Source organism: Lathamus discolor, chromosome 2 (assembly GCF_037157495.1).
Source record: "Lathamus discolor isolate bLatDis1 chromosome 2, bLatDis1.hap1, whole genome shotgun sequence".
Lineage (NCBI taxonomy): Eukaryota > Metazoa > Chordata > Aves > Psittaciformes > Psittacidae > Lathamus > Lathamus discolor.
In genome coordinates, this window is record NC_088885.1 from 90,206,873 (window position 1) to 90,231,552 (window position 24,680).

Sequence of the window (24,680 nt, forward strand, 5' to 3'; positions counted from 1 at the left end):
CAGCTCATCTGAACCACACTGTATTGCAATACTCCCTCTTCCCAAAGAAAAAGACTCCACTGAGTAGCAGAATGCTGCCAGTGTCGCAGCTAGGGCTACAATACAGAGCCTTTTTGTAACATCTCTCTGTTCACGTATTTAGAGATACATACACACACTCATATATCAATTCTCCCTTTTTTGAGGACACCTTTGGCTTTTATTACCCTGATGTGACTTCTTCTTCGTCTTGGAATGATGGGGATCTTTCTAGCTTATGTTGGATTCATTTTCTTTTCAGTTATGTATATTCAACAAGGACTTTCTACCCAAGGTAAGATCACTTATTGTCAAATCCGTGTGTATGTTTTTCAACGCTAAAACAGACTGAGAACAGGATTAGGGGGAGGAGGGTAAAAGGAAAAGGAGACTAAAAGGAGGAAAAAAGCACACAGTGGATAGGAGATGAAGATACCAAGCATCAGGTTTACACTTCGGTTAAAAATTGTCTTTAAATAGGAACAGAAGTGAGAAGTTTCCCCAAAGTGGGAATAAAACAGGCTTCCGTTACTTGATTGCAAAGAGGGAAATAAGGGACACCTCGCAGAAGAGTAAAGGGCTATTGATGAATGGTCATACATGTGTTTGGGTAGTGTACGTCTATGTATGTGCATGTAAGCATAAAATAAACACCTAGCCGTGCGTGCATAATTATTGCATTCAGACCAAGTATCAAGTGGGTAAATCTACTGTTTCTCTCAAAACATTGATCCTCCTTTAGAGCTGCCTCCCCTTTCCTCTCCTATCATCCTGCAATCCTTAGAGTCAAACCTTCATTTCGAGTCTGTGACTATCTGTGTTTCCCCCACTTCCAAAAAAAAAAAAAAAAAAAAAAAAAAAAAGGGGGGGGGATAGAAAAAAGAAGGAAGAAAAAGACAAAATCGCCTTCTTTAAAGCCCTTACCCCCCACCCCCGTCTCCTTGCTTCCTCCCTCCTCGCCTAAAGGCGCGCCTTGCATTTCAAGCAGCCCCGGCGCTGCAGGAGCCGGTTGCTCGGGATCTGGAGGCTGCTGCGACGCTGTCAGCACCACGGACAGATCGCGCGGGGGAGACCCCTGCTCCCGCCGTTCCCTGCCGGCAGCTCCCGCAGCCACGCTCGGCGGTGCGATCGCGGGAGGATGCCAGCAGCATCCCCCTCCTTGACCCCACACCGCTCGCACGCACTGACCAGGAGGGGAGGGGACGGACAAACTAGCGAAAACAACCCCGACCAAACAAACTTACAAGCCGCGAATACACAAAATGCAGAGTTCTCAGTTTAACCCGGTGACTAGCAACTGCTGACTGGGTGGGCGGCGGTGGAGGAAGAGGGGTGAGGGAGGTGGGCAGAAAAAGGGGCACCGTAAACCACAAAGCTAGCAGCTTTGCTAAGTATCTGTTGCCAAGCACAAATCTAAAAGGAGAAAGAAGTAACACAGGCTACTAAATTATCCCACCAGTTCCAGGTTAGCTAGGAAGACTAGATAAAGAGCGAGAAAGAGGGGAGGAGACAATGAGCAATATTTCCTTCCCATCATAATACATTCTAGTCAGTCTGTAATGATGCATAACAGAAAGCAACATTGCAAGGTCTTTCCAAATTTTTTCTTGAAACACAGGTTTTATTTATTGTGTTGTTTGTCTGTAGCCCCCCTCACTTGACTATCATGTTTCATTATGCTGCACATTTTTAAAGTGAGTTATAGGAAAAGATGAGGCTGGTGTCCTGAACTGTGTCCCTCAGGATTAGTGTTTAAACCTAGCAGTGCTACACTGAAATGGGTAGATCCTGTTTGTCAAAGAACTGGGATACAAAGGTGAAGGTTAGCTCTGGGAAGTGTCTACCAGGGCTGAAAAACACAAGACGTATTGCTCCTTGGTTTGATTATGTAGGCAGAGGCTCTCAGAAAGAGTAACTAACTCAGGTAAAGCCTTTGAAATCGGCATTTTGATGAGTGGTTGTGACCTGTGCCTCAGAAGAGTGCCCATTCCATAAGCTCTGCCAGCCGGCTGTGGAAGGTTTAACAGTTTGCACGTCTCCAGCTCAGCCCTATGAAATACAATAAATCAGTCTGATCTCCTTTTTCCTCTCCCAAATTGGTCTTGCACAAAATCCCTCAGCGAGTCCAGTGAAATACTGCATTCTGCCCAAGGGTATTTGGACCTAATTACATGAAACTTTACTAGCCTATGGGAGCAACCAGGGCGGTCTACAGCATTTCCCACAAGCAGAGCTTAGACTGTAAAGAAGGCAGATTTGTGCATAAGGGAGGAAAGGCAAAGCTGTTTATGAGAGAAACTCGGGGGGGGGGGGGGAAGAATGAACAATGTGTGGAGGAACTGGAAAATCAGAAAAGAGGGGCAATGAGAAAAGAGATAAATTACTCTGAAATTAAAAAAAAAAAAAAAAAAAAAAAAGAAGGAGGAAAAAAAGCAATACAAAAAGCAGAGAATAAACAATGAGTGGTGTCAGGAGATCCCAACATGTCATGCATTTGTTTTGCAGCAAAATTCACTGAGTTTCCCCGAAATGTCACTGCCACTGAAGGGCAGAATGTGGAGATGTCTTGTGCTTTCCAAAGTGGCTCTGCTTCAGTGTACCTTGAAATTCAGTGGTGGTTTCTGCGGGCAGCTGAGGACCAAGAGGCTGGAGCTGAGGTGACAGGCACTCAGGTACTGATTTTCTGCTGTGGGATTCCCAAACCACCCAGGGAATGAATGCCATAGGAGAAAGGGTGGAGAGGGAAAGAGAGAAGGGGGGAGAGAAGGAGGAAGCAGAGGGAGGTTCTGTATCTCCCCAGGGACTTAATTTTGACCATGAACTAGCAGCACAAAAACCTTCAGAGAAAAATACCCACCTCAAGGGACCATGTCTTTGATGCCTGTCACTCTCGGGATGCTGCTAGGGATGTTCACAAAACCTCATGGATTTCCAAAGTCTAATTTTTTATTTTTTTTTTCCTCTGTTTCATTTTCCCTTCGGAAAGCAGCTGTTCAGAGACTGCTCCTTATGGGATTTTTTTTCATCTCCCAAATGGCAAGATCCTACACGTGCCCTCCAATCTACAGCTGGTGCATCCAAGTTGGCAGCCTTAACTCTGCATGCAGCTGCCACAGGAAGGCACACACTTGGGAGCGGAGGGGGGAACCAATGCCCCAAAGAAGAAGATAAAAATAAAAGACATAAAACAGCACAATTTCAGCCTTCCAAACGGGCAAAGGGGGGCATGTGCGCTTACACCGCCACCCAGAGCAGCTCCTCCCTTCCCCTTCTGCCAGGGTCTCGGCGCTCAGCCGCCCCACGGAAACCGGGCGCTAGGCGGGTCGGTCCGTAGGGCTGTGCCCCCCTTGCTGCTCCCTTGGGTGCCCAGCTGCCCGCGGCTCTCCCCGGCGCGGCCCGCAGGGGGCACACGCGGCGCGCCCACCGCTCCCCGGGCTCCGCGGCGGGGCGGGGGGCGCGGGTCGGCGTGGTCCCCGGGCTGGGGGCTGGCCACCGACGGCGCGCTGCTCTCCCTGCAGGTGGAGCTCCTGCCCGAGCGGGACCTGGACAGCGACGGCACCAAGATCAGCGTAAGTGGCGGCGCACGGCGCGGGCACCCCCGCCCGCCTGGCCTGCCCTGCCTTGCCGGAGACACAGCCCACCCCGGGCGCTGCCGGCGGCCGCCCCGGAGCAGGCACGGCGGGGTACAGCGAGGGTGGTTCCGTCCTCCCTCCCCTCCTGTCATCCCCTCCCCACTCTCACCGGATGCTGAAGCGGGAGGGTGGCTCCTCCCTTGGCTCCTTCCACGCCGGCCCCGGCAGAGGGTGCCAATCCTGCCCCACGAAGCCTTCGCGCCCGGGGACTCCGTGCATGAAGCGAGGTCCAGGCAGACCTTCGGCAAGCTCTGCTTCCACCCCATGAAGCAGCCAGCCTGCACCCGTCCTCATACTTCCTGTTTTCATTTACCCCGGGTGACTGCTGAGCCCGCCTTAAGCGTGCCGAAGCTGGGTTTAAGGCTGAAATTTGGTCGTGAAGCTGTGCTTCCATTCAGTGGAGTGTCCGAGTGCTTTCCCAGGTTCATATTGCCTGGCAGAAAAAAGCTCATAAAATCTTTGGACAAGACCTCCCCATTGGGAGGTCTCCACTCTTGGCCACTGAAACTGTTTCCTAGGGAAGTGGGGTTCTGACAGCATAGTTACCAATATGATGTTTGAAAAATAAGCTAGAAAGCTGTCTCAACAAAATTAGGAGCAACATTGCTCCAACCTTTGTCCAGGGAAAGGATGCCTTACTCAGCAGACCTGTACCGTGTGCCAGGCACAGCCATAGCCAGCCCCTGACCTCAGAAGTGTTCAGACCCTCTTCCCACTGCATCCTAGAGTAATATATGGTGGTGAGGTCTTGGTGTGGTGCTTACTGCAGTGGAAAGACACAGATAATTGGCAGATAATGTAGCATGGGTATTCCTTTATCAACCCAAAGGAGTTTCCTCTTTCTCAGACACAATCCCTTCAGAAGTGCCTTTTAGCTACAGCCGAAGAAGTAAAGCTTAAACCAGTGACAGAGGTGAAATATTTATGTTAAATCCTTTGCTGTTTTTCAATGCCTGCAAATAATTAACCAAGTAATTACATTGGGTTGAAGTGCAGCTAGGTATAGCTGAAGGGCATTTATAAGAGAGAATTCAAATGCATTATATTCAAAATGATACATAATCTAGCCATACTTAGATTTCCTTAGATTTCACCATACACTAGAAACAATTTGTGTTGTCAACTGTATCTTCAGTTCCATTAGTAGACTATGTTACAAATGAGGCCCGCATGTGGTCTTTGGATACTATTCCACTAGATGTAATACTGTAAGCCAATTAATTCCTTATCAATACTGGCCGTTCAAAATTACAATAGTAATACATGAGGTCTGTGACTCAGTACAAGTTGTAAAGCTTGTCCCATCCTTCAACTCAAAAATCTCTCATTATGTATGGTAGTAATTCATGCTGGGGTATTTAGCCAGTGTTTTTATAAGCTTGCATAAAAGATTTTATTTTTACAATTAAAAAAAAGTCAACATTAGGTTGACAATCTAAATACACTTGTTACAAATGTAGCCTTCCTTTTTTTGCTCCTTGAAGGCAAACACAGAGTCTCCATTAGTACTATGGACAAGTATCTTCATGAAGAGGGCAGCAAAATTTAAGTGCACTTCATAAATTCTTTACAGAAATGGTAAAATATACTAAATGTGGTTTTAAGCTGTGCTGAAGCACACTGCTTCTACTGGTTTTAGAGTGATAATCAGGCATAAATTGAAAACATGCATACATGCTGACCGCAAATTTCTAAATTCCTAAAACAAATTCTGTTTTTCATTGGTGTTATGCAACACTGTTAATTTAGCAGATATTGCAGTGGAGCAAATTAACGTGGGATATGACCTAAAGATCCTCTTTCTATTCATATGAACTTTCTTTAATCCTTTTGCTGAATATGAGCTGTTCAGTAGAGATATATTATTATTGAATATGGTTTAAATAACTATCCAGCACTTTCCATGTAATTAATATTGCATACGTTATGCCTGAAAGTATGCAATCCATACTTCCAACTCAGTTTGCCAAGTATAAATTTTGAGCTGGATAAAACACAACAGGCTGTAAAGTCCATCCAGTACCCTAAAGCAATAATATCTTCACAAGTATTGCTCTTCAATTTATCAAGCAGGCAGAATATGTGCTTTGCCAACACTGATGGCTGCAGCATACCAAGCTAGCAGAAGCAATATGTTGTATAATCACCAATAACACTTGCCTAGTTTCAGTTGAGCAGTTCTCCATTTTCATGGTCTGCCATATACTCATCACTCTGATGTTTCCTCATTGCCTGTCAGTGATACAACACAAAGCCACATTTGCATCCATAAACATGTAATGGTGGATGTAAGCCAGGTTCAGGAGTTCTTCAAAGCTGAAGTTTTCTGTCCCAGTAAATCCCTTTTAACTGGCTTCCTGTGGGGCAAGAGATATTAATCCAGATAGAGAGTAATAGAGAATTAATTAAATATAAATTATCTGAAGTGATGAACATACAGAAAGGAGTATGTGTTACCTTCCGTAATGCATCTTAATAGCTATCATGCATTTCTGGATGCATAATTTTCTCGTGTATTTTAATTATGTGAGACAAAAATAAGTTATGTTACCCTCAAATATTAAAAGCAATTAAAAATAGATCAGGAATTATTTTAGCTGACAACTTTTAAAATGATCTTGAATATGTGCTACTTGAATATGTGCTGCAGAAATATGTGACTTCTAATAAACACGCACCTCTATAAATGAGACAAAACGAACTACGTTGCACAAGATGTCTTGTAATAGTTAATAAACAAAAAATACCAAAGGTACATGCCTGAGTGAGACAAACTGAATGCCAAAGATCAGTTTCATTGTAGTGGAGACTACAAGCTAATCCAAGAAATTGTTATTAAAGAAGTTTAAATACTGGCCAACATTTCCAACAAAATTGTTAATGCACAAGTCCAAAAGCTGAAATATTTAATAAAGTGAACTGATTGGAAAGGTTTAACCGATGAAGTGCACAGATATTACATTTATGTAAGAAAGCTCATGAAGAGTCTTCATGATCTTAAGTAATTAATTGGAATGAACATGGTAGTTTGGGTTGTTTGTCTGATGCCAATTAGCCTTTCAGAGCAAATCATCTAAACAGTTTTAGAAAGAGGATGTCACACCTCCTCATAGATACAAATAATCATGCTCGTCCCTGATGCAACTTCCCTGCAGTAAGCACAATCACACCACTGATTAATTTGGCACTACATCGGTAGAGTCTTTTCAGAGAACAACACCTGACAACATGTTTGTTTGTTTGTTTGTTTGTCTGTTCTCCTGGCAAATTTGCAGACAGTGAAAGTACAAGGGAATGACATCTCCCACAAGCTTCAGATTTCAAAAGTGAGGAAAAAGGATGAAGGCCTGTACGAGTGCAGGGTGACCGATGCCAACTATGGAGACCTTCAGGAATACAAGGCCCAAGCATTTCTCAAAGTCAATGCTAACAGCCACTCTCGGCGAATGCAAGCCTTTGAGGCATCTCCAATGTGGTTGCAAGACATGAAACCTCGTAAAAACATCTCAGCAGCTGTTCCAAGTAGCATCCATAACTCTGCCAATCAGCGTGTGCGTGCCACCTCCAGCCCTGAAGCAGCAGCCAAAATTCCCAAACAAAGTCCACAATCAGGTATGGTAAAGCATTTTGAGCTTTCATTTGATTGCTTTCCGGCATGTAGAAGGAGGCTAACTCAACAAGGTAACCAGGAATTGTGACTAGAAGAGTGTGGTGGTCATTTATTCCTCCTTCTTTTTGGCTCTATTTTTCCTGCTATCTCCTTACTTCCTAAAACCTGAAGAATAAGCTTCTGGGCAGAAGAAGCAAAAAGCCTTACGTGGATTTTATCTCTACTGGCTTTATCCACCTAAGTTTAGCTTTTTAATCAAAGCTTAGCTTTCCCTGTAGTGTGTTTAGAAACAGAGGGGCATGTCAGTGAATGACTCATCTCATTTTAAGATGGCTATGCATGACAAATTAAATAAAACTCCCGTTCAGAATTCTTTCTTTGTAAGTTAATTTACACCAGTCACCTAACATTTATATCTCTAACATCTGACAAAATTAATCTACTTCTAGTAACAATCCTACTTCCATAAGGAACTTGACTTCTAAATCTAAGCAGACCTTAGATATACCAGATTGTTTCTCCCTTGTATAGACTTTAGAAAGATCATAGGTTCATCAGAGAAAGTGCCCTTCTCATCTTCAGCTCCCTGACCATTAGCTTTGAATCACATATCAAAATGTCAGTGCCTCAATTATCTGTCACGTAGAGACTAGCATACTACTCATTTTGTTTGAGAGATTTTGTACAACACTGTATAAATAACCTGCAGGCAATATAAGTCTGAATTTTCTACATTGGTACAATGAAATTCACAGTTATGTGAAGGTACGTGAATATACAGGAGGTGCAGATGTTGACCACTCTATGACTGCAATAGAGAGATGCACAAGATAAAAAACTAAGACGCTGTAAATACTCAAAAATCCTCTGGAAAACAAACTGTGCAGGCTTAAGGGTTTCTAGATCACTTCTGCTTACGCTGAAGGCCCAATATAAGGCAGATCAGAACCAAGCTGAATGTATATAATGGAAACTAACCTAATTTGTTCTGATGCATCATTTTTCTACTAGCAAATGCCATCTCATCAAAACCAAAACTGGGAATACAACAAATTTCACAGCACACCTATTGTAAAATCACTTTAACCTTGCAGGCATACTATTAGAAAAACATTTTGATAGAGAAAATACATTTCATTACAGATCGGAGCACTATGATTATTCATATAAAAATTCTTATTGCTACTAGAAAAGATGATGCACATGCCACCACTATTTTACCTCTGCATACAGTTTTCAAATTTATTTATAAATTACATTCAGTTCTGTTTCCCTGAAACTAAGCCACTTTCATTTTTTAGCTCTTTCAAAAATGTTGAAGCTGTTAGAAGAAAAGTATTTCAATTGATTTAAAATCATCATTCTACTACGACTTTCCTTTCAGAGAAATATATATATTGCTTATTTTCCATTGGACTCATACATTTCAAAGCAGCACACTTGTCCGTAAAGTAAAAATTCTGGTTTCTCTTCAGTTCTATGTGAAATTAATTAAAATAGTCACAAGTTTATTAAATATGTGGCTATAGACTATACTGCAGCCAAAGTGTGCACACAGCAGCTAATCCACTAAATCACTTTGGATATATAACTGAATCTGTAATATTGTTTATGTCTTTATTCCAAACAATATCTTGACTGATTGCTGGGCATTTGTTACTTGAGAGGTAGTAGGTTATTACATGGAAAGGTCCCTGTAAAAGAAAAAAAAACAGTATAGAAAAACTTAATCTGTAATTTTTTTCCTTGAGCAAAGATTACTGCAGATGAAGTACAGAGAAGCCAAATCATAAATAATTTTAAAATTAAGCAGATTAAAATAGACTTAATTAATTTCTTTTACTGTGAAGCACAGATTAATGCTGCATTCAACAGAGGTGAAGCTCATCTACTGAGGAAAAAAAGTGTGTACCACAAATCTATATTCAGCTTAATTTCAATTTAATGGTCACTTGCTATACAGTAATTATTGGTGGTATTTTGATGAGCATCAGTTTAACTCTTGAGAACCAGGATTCACTTTCCTTTGCTTGAGAAAATCTGGTCTTAATTTTCCAGCTATGGTGGGATATGGATTTTCACTCCATTTTATACTTACTCTACACCAATATAAATACACACAGGAGCACAAGGCAGTGAGGATTTTTAGCTGTATGCAACTTTAAGGAGCAACTTCAAGGAGCAACTTCAGCTAAGAAAGGAAAGATATCAGTTGTGAGATGTCAGAAAAGCAGAGAGGAGGTGTCATAGCCTATAATGGTCTTTCATTTTATGATACCATGAATCAACACAGTCTCCTTATACTGTGAAATGAGAAACTCTTCCCTTCTTCAAAATCGTCCTAAGTATATACATGTGCACAAGATTGCTGTGTGATTTCATTTCATGTAAGCAATGTATCCATCCAGCCTAGAACGCAGAAACATGGTTGAACACAAATTTATTACTGTTAACCACTTTTCTATTTGAAAGACATATGGGGTGATTGTGATGTGTTTGTTTGTGTTGAGTAATACACTGATTTCAGCAATACTGTTTGAAGAGAGAAGTACTATTAACCATAGGTAATTGTATCAAATATTCTCCAATATTAGAGAGCTAGTGTATAGTTATTGGCAAGCAATAAATTTTACTTCCACGCTCACAGACTACTGCAAAATACATTTACAGCAAAGAGAAACATGATACTGCAAAATTTTTTGGTTATCTGTATTCAGCTATTTTTTAAGAACTCGGCTACTAATATAAGATTGACTCTTACTATATGAATATTTTGTCCCCCAAATTTATTGTTGCAGGTTGCACTCTGCTTAAATCCTTCAATCCTCAAGCACACTGCAGAATTTCACTTCCTTCTTAATGATAGATATTTAATAGATTGTTTAGAAAAGAAGTTTACAGCCACTGCCATTTAAAAATATCAGCATTTCCCAACTGAACAGATATTTCTGCCATTCTCTTTTACATAAAAGTAAGAATACCTGCGATAACTATGAGGGAGCTACATAGCCAGGGCTGACGACGTGATGTGATGTCCATAACGCATTTTGTGCTGCTCTGAAAAATGCTATGTGAGATATTATAGTTAGCTTAATTCAGCATGGGAAGAAAGAGCTAAAGAGAATATCTCCCACAGATAATCTTCAGATAATATACTGAGAAGCACTGAATGTATACCTCAAAGTCAAAAAAGTCAGGAAAGAAAAAGTCAAAGCTAACACAGCTTGACCCTTTCATTTTATATTCATGGGCTGCAGCAGATGAAGTAAGCCATCACATCTTAAGAGGAATCTGAGTAATTTGACAGGCTAATCTACATATATCCAGAAAATGTCCTATGTAGGTGGAGTGACAGACCTTTTTCCCTGCATAATTCATAGCAATGTATCTTAGTCCAAAGGGGAAAGTGCAGAGTTCTCACAGAGCCTTGTAACTCTCAAGCAATGTTACAATTAACTGAGGTCCAAGAATTCCAGTAAAAGGAAGCTAAATAATCTACAGGCTGTAACAAATCTCACTGTTTCATGGATATAAATCTAGACAAACTTTGCTACCTGCATTCAAGTCACTCAACCTTTATAGCAACACAAAGGCTGCAGAATTTGGTGTGCTGAGAATGTGTATATCCCCCAAGCTCATCCTGTTCAGCCAATGCTCTGTTAAAGCACTCAAAGTCATTAGTTGATTTTCAGACTCAAGATCAGGCTCAGAGAACTCTAGAGGAATTAGTTCCAAATGAAGAAGTGACATTAGGTTAATTTTCTGACTGCCTACACACAGACTGCAGATTTCCAGCAACTTTTTGTTCTTGCCCAATGCAACAAATTCAACTATTAATGCAACTACGTGCCAAAACTGTTCTTGTGATGGTAGCAAAGTTGCAGCGAGTGCCTTGAAAAGGAGCATAAATGAGAAGGTGGCCATTACCTAAGACAGAACAACCAGGATTCTTGGCATCATAAATCATGCTGAGAAGCTGAATATCAGGTGTGAAAATAAAAGAAGCAGATGAAAACATATTTCTTCAGTCTGGTGATCCTGATAAACCAATGACATTCCTTCCAGCTTCTATTATTAATTATCTACAGAGTCCAGGAATATTTTATCAATTTACTGTAAGCACAAATTTTATGTCCAGTTTGGAATCATATGGAATATAAAACAACTTCTGTGATTTGTTTGATTTCGATTTGGGGTTTTTTGTTTGGTCTTTTTTTTTTTTTTAATTGCTCTTTTATGTTACTTTTCCTCTTAAAGTGGAGGGACAAAAGTCTGCTGTAGCCTGCACTATGTCAACAGCCAGCATTACTTCTTTCTTCACTATGAGAGACTTTTATCTTTGGTGGCTGCTGTTTCTGAAACCATGTGGCTGGGAGCCACCAACCATTACTGTGATTGTTGAACGACAGTCAAGTCTGTTTCCTTAGGACTACATTAAAGCAAAAAACAAATGATGCTTTTGTTCTTCTTGTTCTGAACCTTATTCAGCCATCCTCAGAAATTCTATCAAAAGGTGATGCAAGGTCTATCCCATGTTGCACCTGTATACACTGTAATCTCTGTTTTTACTTGAAATTTACACTTTGGTTCTGTCTTCCTCCTACAAAACCACTTCACTGTTTTAGCTTCTCTGAAATAATGGAATGAATTCTTCCCATGGTAACTGGTGTAGCCCTATCAACCAGTTAGTTGTTGACCTTGAAACAGTAAGCATCTTCTGAGAAGTGCTAATGTGCTCCAAGTAACTTTGTTGACAAAGCCAGGTCTTAACAGCAGCTAAACACATTTTTTTAGGCCAGGATTTCCAACACAGAATGAACTCACTACTGCCCTATGTTTCTTTCAAAAAGCCCACATCTTAGTTTCTTATACGTGTGTACTTACCAATAGAACCAAACACATACAAGTATTTAACATCCCGTTCCTAGTGTTTAGTAAAGCTGAACTGTTTTTGCTGGATCTGCAGTTCTAACTCCCATCACAAGCAAAATGGTATCTACTTTTTGTAACCATCCTTCATTGCCATTGCTAACCACTGATACTACACCACTGTCACCTTTCTCTTATTTTCCTTTCCTCTTACAAAAACACAGCTTGAGGAACTAAGAACAGAATGTGCTCGCCAAATAATATGTATTCAATTTTATTGTTCTACAAGTTTTAACATCTCAATCCCACATGCCCATGCTAGACTGGGTATGCTTAGTTTGAAACATCTTCTCTGAAATCAGAGGTATTATTTTCATCCTTAATTATGCCCATGGTGAAGCATGAATACTGAATCATAGAAGAAAATCACAGTCTTCTCAGATTTGTTGAAATAATCATGGATTCTGTCCTTAAACATACATCTCCCCTGTAAATCGTATTCCTGTAAAAGTGATGGTGTTTGGAAAGAAATGTTAAATAACCCCTTAGCTAATCACAAGTAGGGGTAATTTGAGAAAGCAAGTAATGGCAAATTAGAAACAGCCTACTACAAGAAAGGGGACTCCATGGCAGATTTCCATTTTCAGAATTCAAACATAGCCTGGACTGCTCTTGAGCAGTTGCTTTTTCAGATACAGTACAGGTTATGTGCATGAAAACATGGAAAACTGTCTTTGGATACTACACTACATATTTGCGTCCTATGAAACCAATCCAGAAACAGTGAGGACAGGCACAGCAGGAACTAAATGCACAAAGTTTAAGAAACTTATTTTACCTTTTCTCCATCTACATTGTTGCTTATCTGCACACATGTATATTGAGATCTTTCTTTCTTTTAGTAACCTTATCAGTATATTTTACTGTCCATCTGCTACTGCTGCACATGTACTTAATTATGTCTTTTTGTTTGTTTTTGCTGTTTAAAAACAGCTAAAATATGAACCTTTCAGACTCACCTTGCCTTTAGAACAAAAGCGGTATATAAAGATCTGGTATGGGACCCCACAGGAGATTCCTGAGTTAGCTGATTCATAGTCATTCTGTTCTTTATGCCCAATATAACTTTCTTAGGTAATTAACCACTGGAAAGACTGCAGATGGGCCACACAGTTAGTAAAGAAAGAGAGGAAAAGAAAGGAAGGAAAGAAAAATGGGAGAAGGAAAAAAAGCTGTTTATGAGTTGTTTGTCAGCTCACTCAAATTGTTTTTCACTGCTACACCATGAGGTAGCTTGCCCTGGTTAATTGGAGGTTGTAGCATACGTGACAGGGCCTGCTTTTGTAATAACTGATGGGATTTCCTTGTTTCAAAACACAACCCATTTGTTAATTGACACATATAGAGCAAACCAGAGGACATTTTCACATGTTTCTGAGATGTGAAGCAGGAAGTTTCCTGTCTATGGTGCTTTAGCTTCATTATGAAAATCTTTTGCATCACTCAATGAGTAGAATTATCTGCTTATTGGAATGGAAACAACTCTGCTGAAGCCAAAAGAATGGCATTCATTTACAACAGCAAACAAATTTGGCTCAAGCATGAGAGTGATGATTGATTCTCCTCTGCTCAGAAGGTGAATTAGAAGAAGAATCTAAGCTTTACCCAGCTTGTACTCCCTGAAGAAGTTTCTGACAGTGCAGCTATCTGGGAGCAGAATGAAAACGAGGAAAATACCTGAAAACTTCTATTTTCAGCTCATTCAGATTCAGGGGCATTCTTGGTTGTAGATTTTGTTGCTTCAGGGTTTTTGTGTGCTTTTCCTTTAACTTTGATCAACTTCTTTCTAGTCTTTATCTTTGAAATCTTAGGCTGGACTAGCTAGAAGGCTCAACAGTCTTAGTATTTTCTTATTCTCTGGACATGGATTTTCCATTTGATTAAGTAATTCATGAGCTTCAAAGATATTCCAAACACATTACCTTCTTTACAGCCACAGTAATAAGCAATTAATCTTGCTTTGCTGATGATAAAGCCAGATGTCATTTGTAGAGCAGCAGATGATCTTCCTGGTTGCCTTGTGAAGAAAAGACTGCTTCAAACCTTTCATTTTACCTCATTGTAAGGAAGTTGCATCGAACTTTTTGACAGTGCAACTTACTGTCCTGCCTGTGTGATCCAGTCTGATCTAACTCAATGAAATTCATCCCCTCACCTACTAACAAATGCTGCTGTGCTGGAACAAGCTGCCTAATGTGCTGAGGACAATAAAAATGTGAAAGTTAGCTGCTACAGCCAGTATTCCTAGCGCATCATGCATATGATTTATGTGTTCACCAGCACTCTTCACAACACCAGAACTGTTCACCAACAGCAACAAAAATACAGATAGCAAATCTGGATGCTACTTTTGATGCCAGTCCTATTTCTACTGTTGTTATTCCCTCAGATACTGCTGTTGCCTGTGACACTGACAGAGGCTTTTGGCCACCAAACCACAGCTGTAGGGCTATGATAACTGTAACAGTGACTTCGACATGGTTACAGAAGATGGTGTATTCATCTCCAGTTTATTCTGTGCAAGTGAAAAAAGAGTTAAAAAGCCAAGATATTTTGTCAGGGAGCAATAATAAATCTGTTATGAAGCCAAGAACTAGCAGTAGGTCTTACAGAGAGCTAGATATTCAGATAATTCAAAGCCGTTTAGTAGAATAATACTGTTTGAGAATATGGCTACATTGCATTGTGCATGTCTGAAACTCTGCCAAAATAACAGGTCGATTACCTATTTTGTACTCTTGAATTATTCACATGCATACAATATGTACTGATCAGCGACCATCTTATACTTGAATAGTCTTTGAACAACGGTTAATGACATTACATGATGATGATTGATCACACATCTCAGAATTATGATGAGAAAGGTAAAAAGATCTGAAATCAAAGTAGAAAAATTGAATCATATAGCATATGAAGGAAATAGAATTAATACAGGATTTGGCACAAATACTTAAAGCTTCCTTCTCACAGTCCACCATTTTAAAACTAGTACACTGTGGCTGTAGGGGTGATAACATTGTATTTTATTTTTTTTGTGTGTGTAGCAAGGATGAAGGCTCTGACTTGTGAAATTTGCTTTAGCTCTAATAGTTTAAAATGCTGCCCACCCAAATTCCCTGTCTTGCCCCAGTCAGAAGTTATTGCCCCAGACCTAGATGGCAGAAGGAAATAGGTTCCTGGTTGAGCATTAAATTAAACCTCTATGACATAAGCTTCTATAAAATAAGCCTCTATGACAGCTAATAAACTAAACCATCGGGTTGTTATATTGATGAAAAAACGGCATGGGGTTTGCTGACCACTCCTGCTATTGGGGGGTTCATTTTCATAAGAGGGGGTGGTAGAGAGATGGAAGCACTATCATTTAAAACTGCTCCAGCTCAAGCATTAAGAGCTCGTGATTCATAGCCCTTAGACAGAGGTATGTTCCGTTAGTCAGATGCATTGTTCTAGTCTCTATAACAACTGCATTATCCACTGGGCAAACAGAGGATCAGAAGAATGGTCTCTGACTCAAAACACTTACCGTCTAGGAATAAGATGGAAGAAAACATACTTATCCATTCAAATGGGTACAGACAAATGGGAGCTTAGCTGAGTTCCATGAAAATACATTTTATATAAATGATAAAGATAGGAGATCGAGTTGACCGTATGTCAAACATAAGCCTAAGCAGTGTAAGATGTGAAAAGAGAGAAGGGGATTGAACATCTCATGCTGAAATATTTACAAAAAATTACAGTTTTCCTTCTTTTTATATTATAATACCCCTCTTTGTATATGTTTTTATTGGTATGACAGTGCTGTTGAAGATGATAGAGTAATATAAAGTATCATCCCACTTAAAATTTTTTTCTGATAGATGAAAAGATGAACAGGATGCCAAAAGCACAGGAAGAAGAAGACAAGTTAGGTTCTATTTTTCTTCAAATAAAACTCTTGTTGCAACTTTATGCCATCTTTCAGAAATGGCTCTGTTAATTTTAATTACAATGTGGCATATATCAAATATGAACACATTTATACATATTGCAAGAATGCTGATCAGTTTGCACTGGAGCCATACTTAGTTCCAATGGCAGAAGCACATTACTAACAAAGGAGTCAATTCAAGAATTTTTGTTAACAGCCCAAGTTTCTACCATAATTCAGATGGGTACAACTTTATGAAAGTAAATAGATGAGGATGGATTATCACAGGACAGTCACAAAAAAATACATTTGCTTTGGAATCAGACATTTCACACAGATAAATAGAAATGCACCGGTTTCTATATTTTCCTGCCACACATTAAAAAAAATCTAAGACATTTTATCTGTGGTTTGTAGAAATAGGGAGAGAAATGTGCCTAATGATGATAAGACCAGTCATAAAGCGTACTGCTACTGGTTCTCAATACCAATTAACCAATTTAGGGTCTGCATTTGCTTGAGCTTTCCTCCACCCCCCTCAGCTCTTAGCTGTTGCAACGGCCGCTGGATATTGTGCCGCTTCTCACACTATTTTTATTTAAATAGCTAACACTGGTGTTTCATAGACTATTTGCAAACATCTGTCTTAGCAACCCTTTTCCCAAAAAAGTACTCTCTCACTGAAATAGAATCAGCTGAAGTCAATGCATTACTTATACACGTAAAGAGAAACTCAGTGTAAAAAAACCCAACCAACCAACCACACACAAACAAACCGACAAATAAACAAACAAAAAACTTCAAAACTTTGCAGGCTCAAACATCAACTAGAGGGAGGAGGAGAATTAGGATATTTGCTACAAATGTCTGATGCCTGAACATTTGTAACTGGGAGACCCAGGTAGGCAGAATGTCATTCTAAGAAAAGAAAGTCTGTCAGGGAAGTTTGAGTATTAAGACAAAAAAGCTTCCACAATATAATAAATGCATAATTATGGAAGTAGTCATAGTTGTACAGCCACTAAACAATACAGAGACATCAAGAACTCACTATATCCTTGGCTAAACACATGAAATTTGAGGTAGCTGAGCACAAAATAGAAGTTTGTGCTCCCTCAGAAGAGGGAGGAATATGCTTCTGGGTATATCTAAAGCTGGACTCTGTGTACCTTAGGTTCAAAAATCATTTTAACCCTGATATGCTCACATATATCACCTGCAGAGACAATTCAACTATACTTAATCTCACCAAATAGGTACCTAACTTGCTGCTACTTTGCTACTCTAAACTTGTTTATGAGAGCATCACGTGAAAATGCTAGGTACATTAGAATTTCAGAAGCTGATTTTTTCTGGGGGGGATAGTCTGTCCAGATAGCTCACTCTCAGTCCAAAACAGCTTAAATAAGTTTCCAAGAAGCATAAACATTTGAACAAAACTTAGAATCACTGCGCAGAAAATGAGTAACACTCATGAAGCCAAGGCAAAACTGTAACAAGATTTCCTGATCAAGCTAGTATGTAAAATGTTACTTAGCTCTGAACTACTTACTAACACAACTTAAACAAAGCTACAGATGAAAGTAGAAGGAAATGCATTGATAACAGTCAAAATTGTGAATTACAGGATAAATAACATCATGGGAGAGTGCAAAAATTCCATAGAGGTGTAGTAAGCCAACTACACTATCAAGTTCATCTTCCTGAAAAACTGTATTCAAACTATGCAGTGATTTTTGACTATTTTAACCAGAAGAGTATGAAAATCTATAAATGTTGATGCACTTCACATTTACCATTCCTGCCTGTTCAAGGTTAAAGGATGACAGGGTCCAAACATTTTGATGATTTAATTTTCATCTTTGAGAATGACGGTAGAGATCATTTTAGCTCCTTCATAATGCATGATGTCTCAATTAAGACGTCTGGTTTTAGTCAAGTGGTTAATGAATTAAGAGATGGACAAGAGCACTGTTTGAAGAAACCCATGACTCTCAGATATGCTGCAGAGGAAGAATAAGATTTAAATGTTTCCCTAGGCATGTGTTGATGTAAGCGATGATATAGAAAGTGGCCTGAATGTAAAATCCCATGTTTGTTCACACCAGTGTACCCATAATTCTACTTTTGTCCATCTTGACATTGTGAAATTGTAGAAAACCAAAGTCTCACTCTTCTTTCTCCCTTCATACCGTATTATCCTTGTATAGATTTACTATGTCTTGTCCTGCATCATCGAATGAAGCCAAGTATCATTTTACTACATGCTACCTGTATTTGAACTCTCCTCAGGTTTTTGCTTTCCCAAGTATTTCCATCTCAAGTTTGCATTAGAAAGTGGCTTTAGATATAGAATACAGCAAGTTAAAGGCTGTGACTTGGGTTAGCCCAGGAAGAGCTTCAGGAACTCTGAACTCAGTAGCTCAAAACTCTGGCAGAAGTCTCTCCTCTACTCAGGTTTGGAAAGTTGCCACTTTCTTTTGCACCATGACAGGACTGAGCACCTCAGTTCAACTGGGCACCTTACCTAGTGAAAGCTAGGGGATAACCATCCATCTGGGATCCCATCCCTCTTCCACCTCTGTTCTTCTGGACATCACTGCAAAAAAGTAACACGCAGCAGATGACCAGAGCTGCATGCTTGATGCAAAGTATAAGTAGACTTCAGGGAAATTCAATACACAGCTTATTCTAAATTTCCATCAATTTGGATGGAGCAGTTTTCTTCCAAAATGTAAAAAAAATCCCAAACAAAACCAACCAAAACAAAACCCCAAAACCCCCACCCCAAAACCAAAACCCAAAAACCCAAAGCAGAAAACCCACAAAAAAAAAAGCACAAAACAACAAACCCCCCCCCCAAAAACCCCCACAAAACCAACCAACCAAAAATAAAATCAAACTCAGAAAGAAAAAAACAAACAAAACAACAACACCACCACCACCAACAACAACAAAAACAATACGAAAGCCAGAACTTTTCTTCTGGGGTGTAAGATGAATTTCTTTGCCCTGTGTTGTATGTTTGCCAAAGACAATTCACAATATTTTAGGCTGAGTACCATACAGCCAATGAAAAAAAGTGGAAGTCTAAGCAAAACTGCTTACCTTAGGAGGCTTACTCCTAATATGCTACTTACTGCTAGTCTTTTGTCGTTCAGTTCCCCGAAATCAAATACAGGTGATAGAACCTTAAATTACACAAGTCATTCCCCTGAGGAGGTAAAAGGGGATCTTATCTTTGTGGAAGGGCAATTTTCTTCCTGAGTGTGTGTATATATTCCAGCAATATAGAAGAGCTATAGGAAACGCTGATTTCTTCATTTAGAGGAATAAAAATGATAGCACTTGGTAGACCAGAGAGGAAGAATCTGTTTATTTAAGAAAGACCCATGAAAGACATATTCAGATGAAGCTTTGTTTTGATGTAAACCATGTTTGGTTTCATCTGTTTTTATGGATATAAAACTGCAAATGTCCTCCAATAAATCTTATGGTTCATTAATATCCCCAGTGAAATTAAGGCAGGTATTTCATTAATTTTTACTTACTTTACATGGAAATAATACAAAATTATGATTTCATGTGATTTCTGCTGTGGCTGAAACAGAGGCTGGTTCAAATCTAACACTAAAAGCAAATCCAAGTGTTGCAAAATAGCAAAACATGTATTAAATATGGAAAATATCAGCACAAATTCCTGAAAAATAAAATTTCCAAGTTTTCAACACCCCTGTGATTTTAGAAACCAGTTTTACAGCGAAATCAACTCATATTCAGCAGAAGCAGAATGTATACCCCCCCATATATATGCAGGGATATTTTGACATCATGTGATACATACAGAGAATATAGGATAGTCTTTTGTGTGACTGGCTGTATTTCTGCTATACTGGTCAGCATAAAACCAGGACTTTACTAGGCATTAGTCTTCCATTGTGATCAGTAGCTTACTAATTAGAGGAAGCTCATGGATACTCTCACTAAACTTAAATGTTTATTAAAATATTAAAGCAATGTTGTTGAATTCACAGATTTGTTATGTTATTTATATGAATATACACTACTTATTGTAAACATAACTGTAAGGATTAATGCAGTTTTCAGACAAGTATTGAGGCTCAGAAGCATGCAGAGAGTAGCTTTTTTATCAGTTAGGTTTTGCTAATAGCTTCTTGCTCTATTTTGTACTTTGATGCTCTAAAATTAATCTCATTAACAGAACAAAATAGATGTTTAGCTATTTGGTGCAGACGCTATGAGCCATGAAATCTGGTTCAACATCTGTGAGACAGATTATTTTATTAGATGACAGTCTTCCAATACCTAAAACAGGGCCTAAAATAATTCTGGGGAGGGACTTTTTATAAGCGTGTGTAGTGACAGCACAAGGAGAAATGAATTTAAACTGAAAGAGGGGAGATTTAGATTAGATATTAGGAAAAAAATCTTCACTATGAGGGTGGTAAGGTACTGGCACAGGTTGCCCAGAGAAGCTGTGGCTGCCCCATCCCTGGCAGTGTTCAAGGCCAGGCTGGATGGGGCTTTGAGCAGCCTGGTCTAGTGGAAGGTGTCCCTGCGCATGTCAGGGGGGTTGGAACGAAATGATCTTTAAGGTCTCTTCCAATCCAAACCATTCTATGATTCTATGATCATCTTAAATACTGAGATCACAATTATTTATTACTATTGTTTTATCTATGTTTTCCTAGCATTTAAGTAAAACATGTATTTGAATAAGTCACAGTTTCAAAGAGTTTAATATCATTAACTACCCTTTCATGCTGCTGCACAAAACTTTTCTTGTGATCATGTGTTTGACAACACAGTATTTGTTTGCAGGAGAAGGTTGAGTATTTCATGAACATTTGCGTTTTTGGATATATGTCAGTGGCAGGAAACAAAAGAAGACAACACATGGGCATTTATATCTCACAGGAAGCATTTAACTGGATGCCAGTGCTGACAGGTCAAAATATGAAAATCCTTGACCCATATATAAAAACAATATATGTATACATACTACCATCGTTTGTCCAGGTTACTGTCTTTGAGGGTAACATAGTTTAATCCAGTAAAATTTCTTTTAACTCTCATTATGTTAGTTAAAAGATAATGTTAAAAATGGTAGGGAAATGAGTAATTGATTTAGCAAAGCCACAGCCAGATCAACAGATTTTTACTTATATTACTGTGCTCACTGTTACAGTGATACTGTTTAAGTTCTGGTCAGAAATATACACCAAAACCACATATGCGTGAAATGTCTGAATGTGGATACTTTGTGGTTTTGAGACATTTGGATTCTGATTTGTACTTTGCTTCACACTTGAGTCTAAAAATAGTGAAAATAAATCTTTCATTTAAACACCCTATAACTTTTAGATTTACAGTCAAAATGGAAAATTCTGCCTGTTTCTGGTCGTTTATCCTTTATCAAGATGAGAATCAAAATAATAGAATATGAGCAGATATGACAGAATAGAAAAAGGGGAAAAAGCCCTAAAAAGGCTTTTTTTTTTTTACTTTGCTATGCTATTCTTCATTTGCAGCTTTCACCCATACAAAACCTGAAGAAATACTTGGGTTCATGAAAGAAAAAATACAATTCTTTTACATATCTCCAGAAAAAAAGAAACCTAAATATATTTAAAATTCAACTGTATTTCGTAATGAATCACTGAAAAGATGAGAGTGCACTTCATCGTACATGTCACTGTAGAACATGCAATTATGACATGTGCCCTGAATTGGAGGAAAGTCATGATTTATACAGAACCTGAACATTATAAATAAAAAGGCTTTATGTTTATGCAATAGATGGCCCCTAATTTGGAAATCTACAGATATACATACTGAAAAAAAAAAAGGCAAACCAAAATAAATAACAAAGAATTCTTTGCCTGCAAATATTACGGTGCTGCTTTTCCCACTGCAAAATAACTTGTCAAACCTATTTTGTATCATACTGTTTCTCTTCCACACATTGCAGCTTTCAAATTCTCAAATTATAATGCCATTAACAGTTAAAAAAACTCTTATAAAAATATCCACGAGACTCTACTGAGTGTTTATCCTTATTTGCGTTGTACATATTTTGTACAGAGGAAATGGGTCTCCAAAGACCTCTTTGGAATTGTCTTGAGCAGTGTACTTCTCTAGTTCAATAAAAAAAAAAAAAAAAAAAAAAATTAAATTAAATAAACCAAGTGAAAATAATTCAATACATCATTAAATTATCTAACACTAACAAGGATTCTAAGTTCTGCTAACTTAGGGAAAGAAAAGCCTTTTTAAAATTGTGACAAGTGACAAATGTTACATCTTGCGTAAAACAGAACAAAACTATGCTGCAGTAAAACCAAACACAGAAATTGAACTCAACCCTTGGGGCAAGATTATAAACATTATCTGTATGAGAATAACCCACAGCAAGAAGTTGCAACAAGTTTGCTTATGACCTAATGCAGAACAAGTGTTTTGAGAAGCCCAGCAAACTACTGCAGTGTAGGGCAGGTAGGGTAACACTGTCAGATGGGCAAGAGAAAAGTAGGTTTCCCACTCCTGCTTACGTTCAGTAGTAACGAAGTTCACAGATCCCTTGGACTTCTTTGAAAATCTTAGCAATTCCTTTGAGACATTTTTCCATTTAAATGTTAATATTCATTTAGAAATTCAGTTCACAGATGGATAATTGAAATATCACTGTTGCTTAGAAGCTCTTATGTATGTGACAGAAGACTAAGAGTCTTTCATGGCAACTACTATGTATGCAATGTCTCAAACCATGTATTTGCAAAATGAAGCAGTGTTCAGAGATCTGGGATTTAGTTTAATCCCCATTTTTAAAGGGAAAAAATTACCAAAGACAGGAACACAGGAACAGAAATACTTCTTGCTGCACTTACAAACATTGTTAGCGGATACAGAGAAATGTTGTACAAATGTTGCACAAAACATCTGAAAACTTTAAAAAAATGAGCATTTTCATTGAGTTATTTTTGTTTTCATTGTGTATATTGATGAGAAGATAAATGTGCTTATTGGGGTTGCAATGGAATCCTGCATTCAGTTTAATATAAAATTCTTTACAAAACCAGCTTATACATGTTTAACAGATTTTTTAAAACATAACCAGTTGTTAAGAGTCCAACATTATTATGGGCTGCTTATAACACTGTTATTACTTTGTTATAGAATTGATGCCTGTACCCATCAATAACATTCATTCTTTTCAAGTATACAACGCAGTTATAAAATCTATTCATCATACATTAACCTGTTATAATTTGAAATTTTATTCATACTGTAACTAAATTAAATTATGGTTTTCATCTCAAGCAGTATGTATAAATTCTGAATGTAATTCTTTTTGATATAGGGAGTTATCAGGTGCTGAGACTTGGTATGTAAGACATCTAAATAGCTATATCCTTGGTGTGCAAACATTTGAGTTTAATTAATCTAGTTCTAAATGTTTTTATTTTGACAACATACTTAAAATATAAAGTCATGGGTTTAGAAATGATGATATGTACCACTGTTTTCATAGCTTTTTAAAAAGAAAAAGGTATCTATGAAAACATAATTTCTCAACAATAGTCCAAATTTTTTAGCAATCTGTTTCCCCCTTGTAAATAGCACAGCCATTTGCCAGTATCTCCTCTGTTTTACATGAAAACACTCTAGCCAGTAGATGACATTTTTGTTAGCAGCTGATGTGATGCTGGAAATGATTTTGTAAAGAACACTCTGAAGTGGAAGGTATTTGGGTTTGTTCCTCTTGGTATATATGGTTTTTCTGGGTAATGTTTTAAAAGACAAGAAACAAAAGCAAAACAAAACAAAAAAAAAAAACCTCCCTGGGACTGAAATACTTTGTATGTGTTGTTATTTGCAGTGCATGCCAAGACATTCATGGGCACCAGAGCCAACCTGGCGAGCTAATTAAATATATAAATGTATGTGTTTAAAACAGCCTTATAAGGAGCATTGGAAATCTGCAAGATGAGCGAATATCTTATAACTTCTTCCGCAGGTGCGAGGATAGCTACAAGCCATGGACTTTCTGTCCTGCTTCTTGTTTGTGGCTTTGTGAAGGGTGCTTTGCTTTAATCTAAAAGTGCTGACTTTTTCCAATATCACTTTCTCTTCTTAAAGCAAAGAGCAAATCGCCTGTAAAATCCACGGAGCGGACAGCAAAGTTGACCCTAACCTCCAACCACCACTCTGCACCCAATGTACTCTAAATCTCTACACAAGGAGCACCTTCTTCAGGAAGTACAAACAAAATTACTAAATAAATAAAATAAATAAATAAATATTATAAAAAGAAGAGGATACCACATGTTTTCTTGATATATCTTATTTTCTTTGGCGTATCACTGATCTTTCATTTGAAGAGAACTGGTGTGATGTAATCAAGCATTTTGTAACAGCAAGACTTAGTTTCCTTTTCTTTCGGCAAGGAGAAGCCTCATCCTTGACTTCTCAGGGGTTGGCCTGCGAGTTATCAGTATTACAAAATTAACTATGGATGACATTTGGTTTCCTACACTGAAAGAACCGTTCAAGC

The 24,680-nt window shown here is 38.6% G+C and overlaps 1 protein-coding gene across 2 annotated transcripts; it reads left to right on the top strand.

Annotated features, from left to right (window-relative positions):
- Window positions 1-234: 234 nt before the first annotated feature.
- On the top strand, window positions 235-24,354 carry VSTM2A (V-set and transmembrane domain containing 2A). 2 transcript variants are annotated; one of them, XM_065669316.1, is made up of 5 exons: window positions 235-313; window positions 2,524-2,690; window positions 3,537-3,587; window positions 6,926-7,262; window positions 24,266-24,354. In XM_065669316.1, the coding sequence occupies exons 1-5, from the start codon at window positions 235-237 to the stop codon at window positions 24,352-24,354; spliced, it is 723 nt and encodes a 240-aa protein (XP_065525388.1). The 2 variants fall into 2 exon arrangements, with proteins under 2 accessions (XP_065525388.1, XP_065525389.1); XM_065669317.1 differs by lacking the exon at window positions 24,266-24,354 and adding an exon at window positions 24,144-24,220.
- Window positions 24,355-24,680: the final 326 nt, after the last annotated feature.

What these genes read in the sequence shown, in the direction of transcription:
- VSTM2A (XM_065669316.1), top strand. Translation starts at nt 235, where the DNA reads ATGATGGGGATCTTTCTAGCTTATGTTGGATTCATTTTCTTTTCAGTT. An exon ending in ACAAGGACTTTCTACCCAAG is followed by an intron (nt 314 to 2,523) that starts GTAAGATCACTT and finishes TTTGTTTTGCAG; the next exon opens with CAAAATTCACTGAGTTTCCC. An exon ending in GCGACGGCACCAAGATCAGC is followed by an intron (nt 3,588 to 6,925) that starts GTAAGTGGCGGC and finishes GCAAATTTGCAG; the next exon opens with ACAGTGAAAGTACAAGGGAA.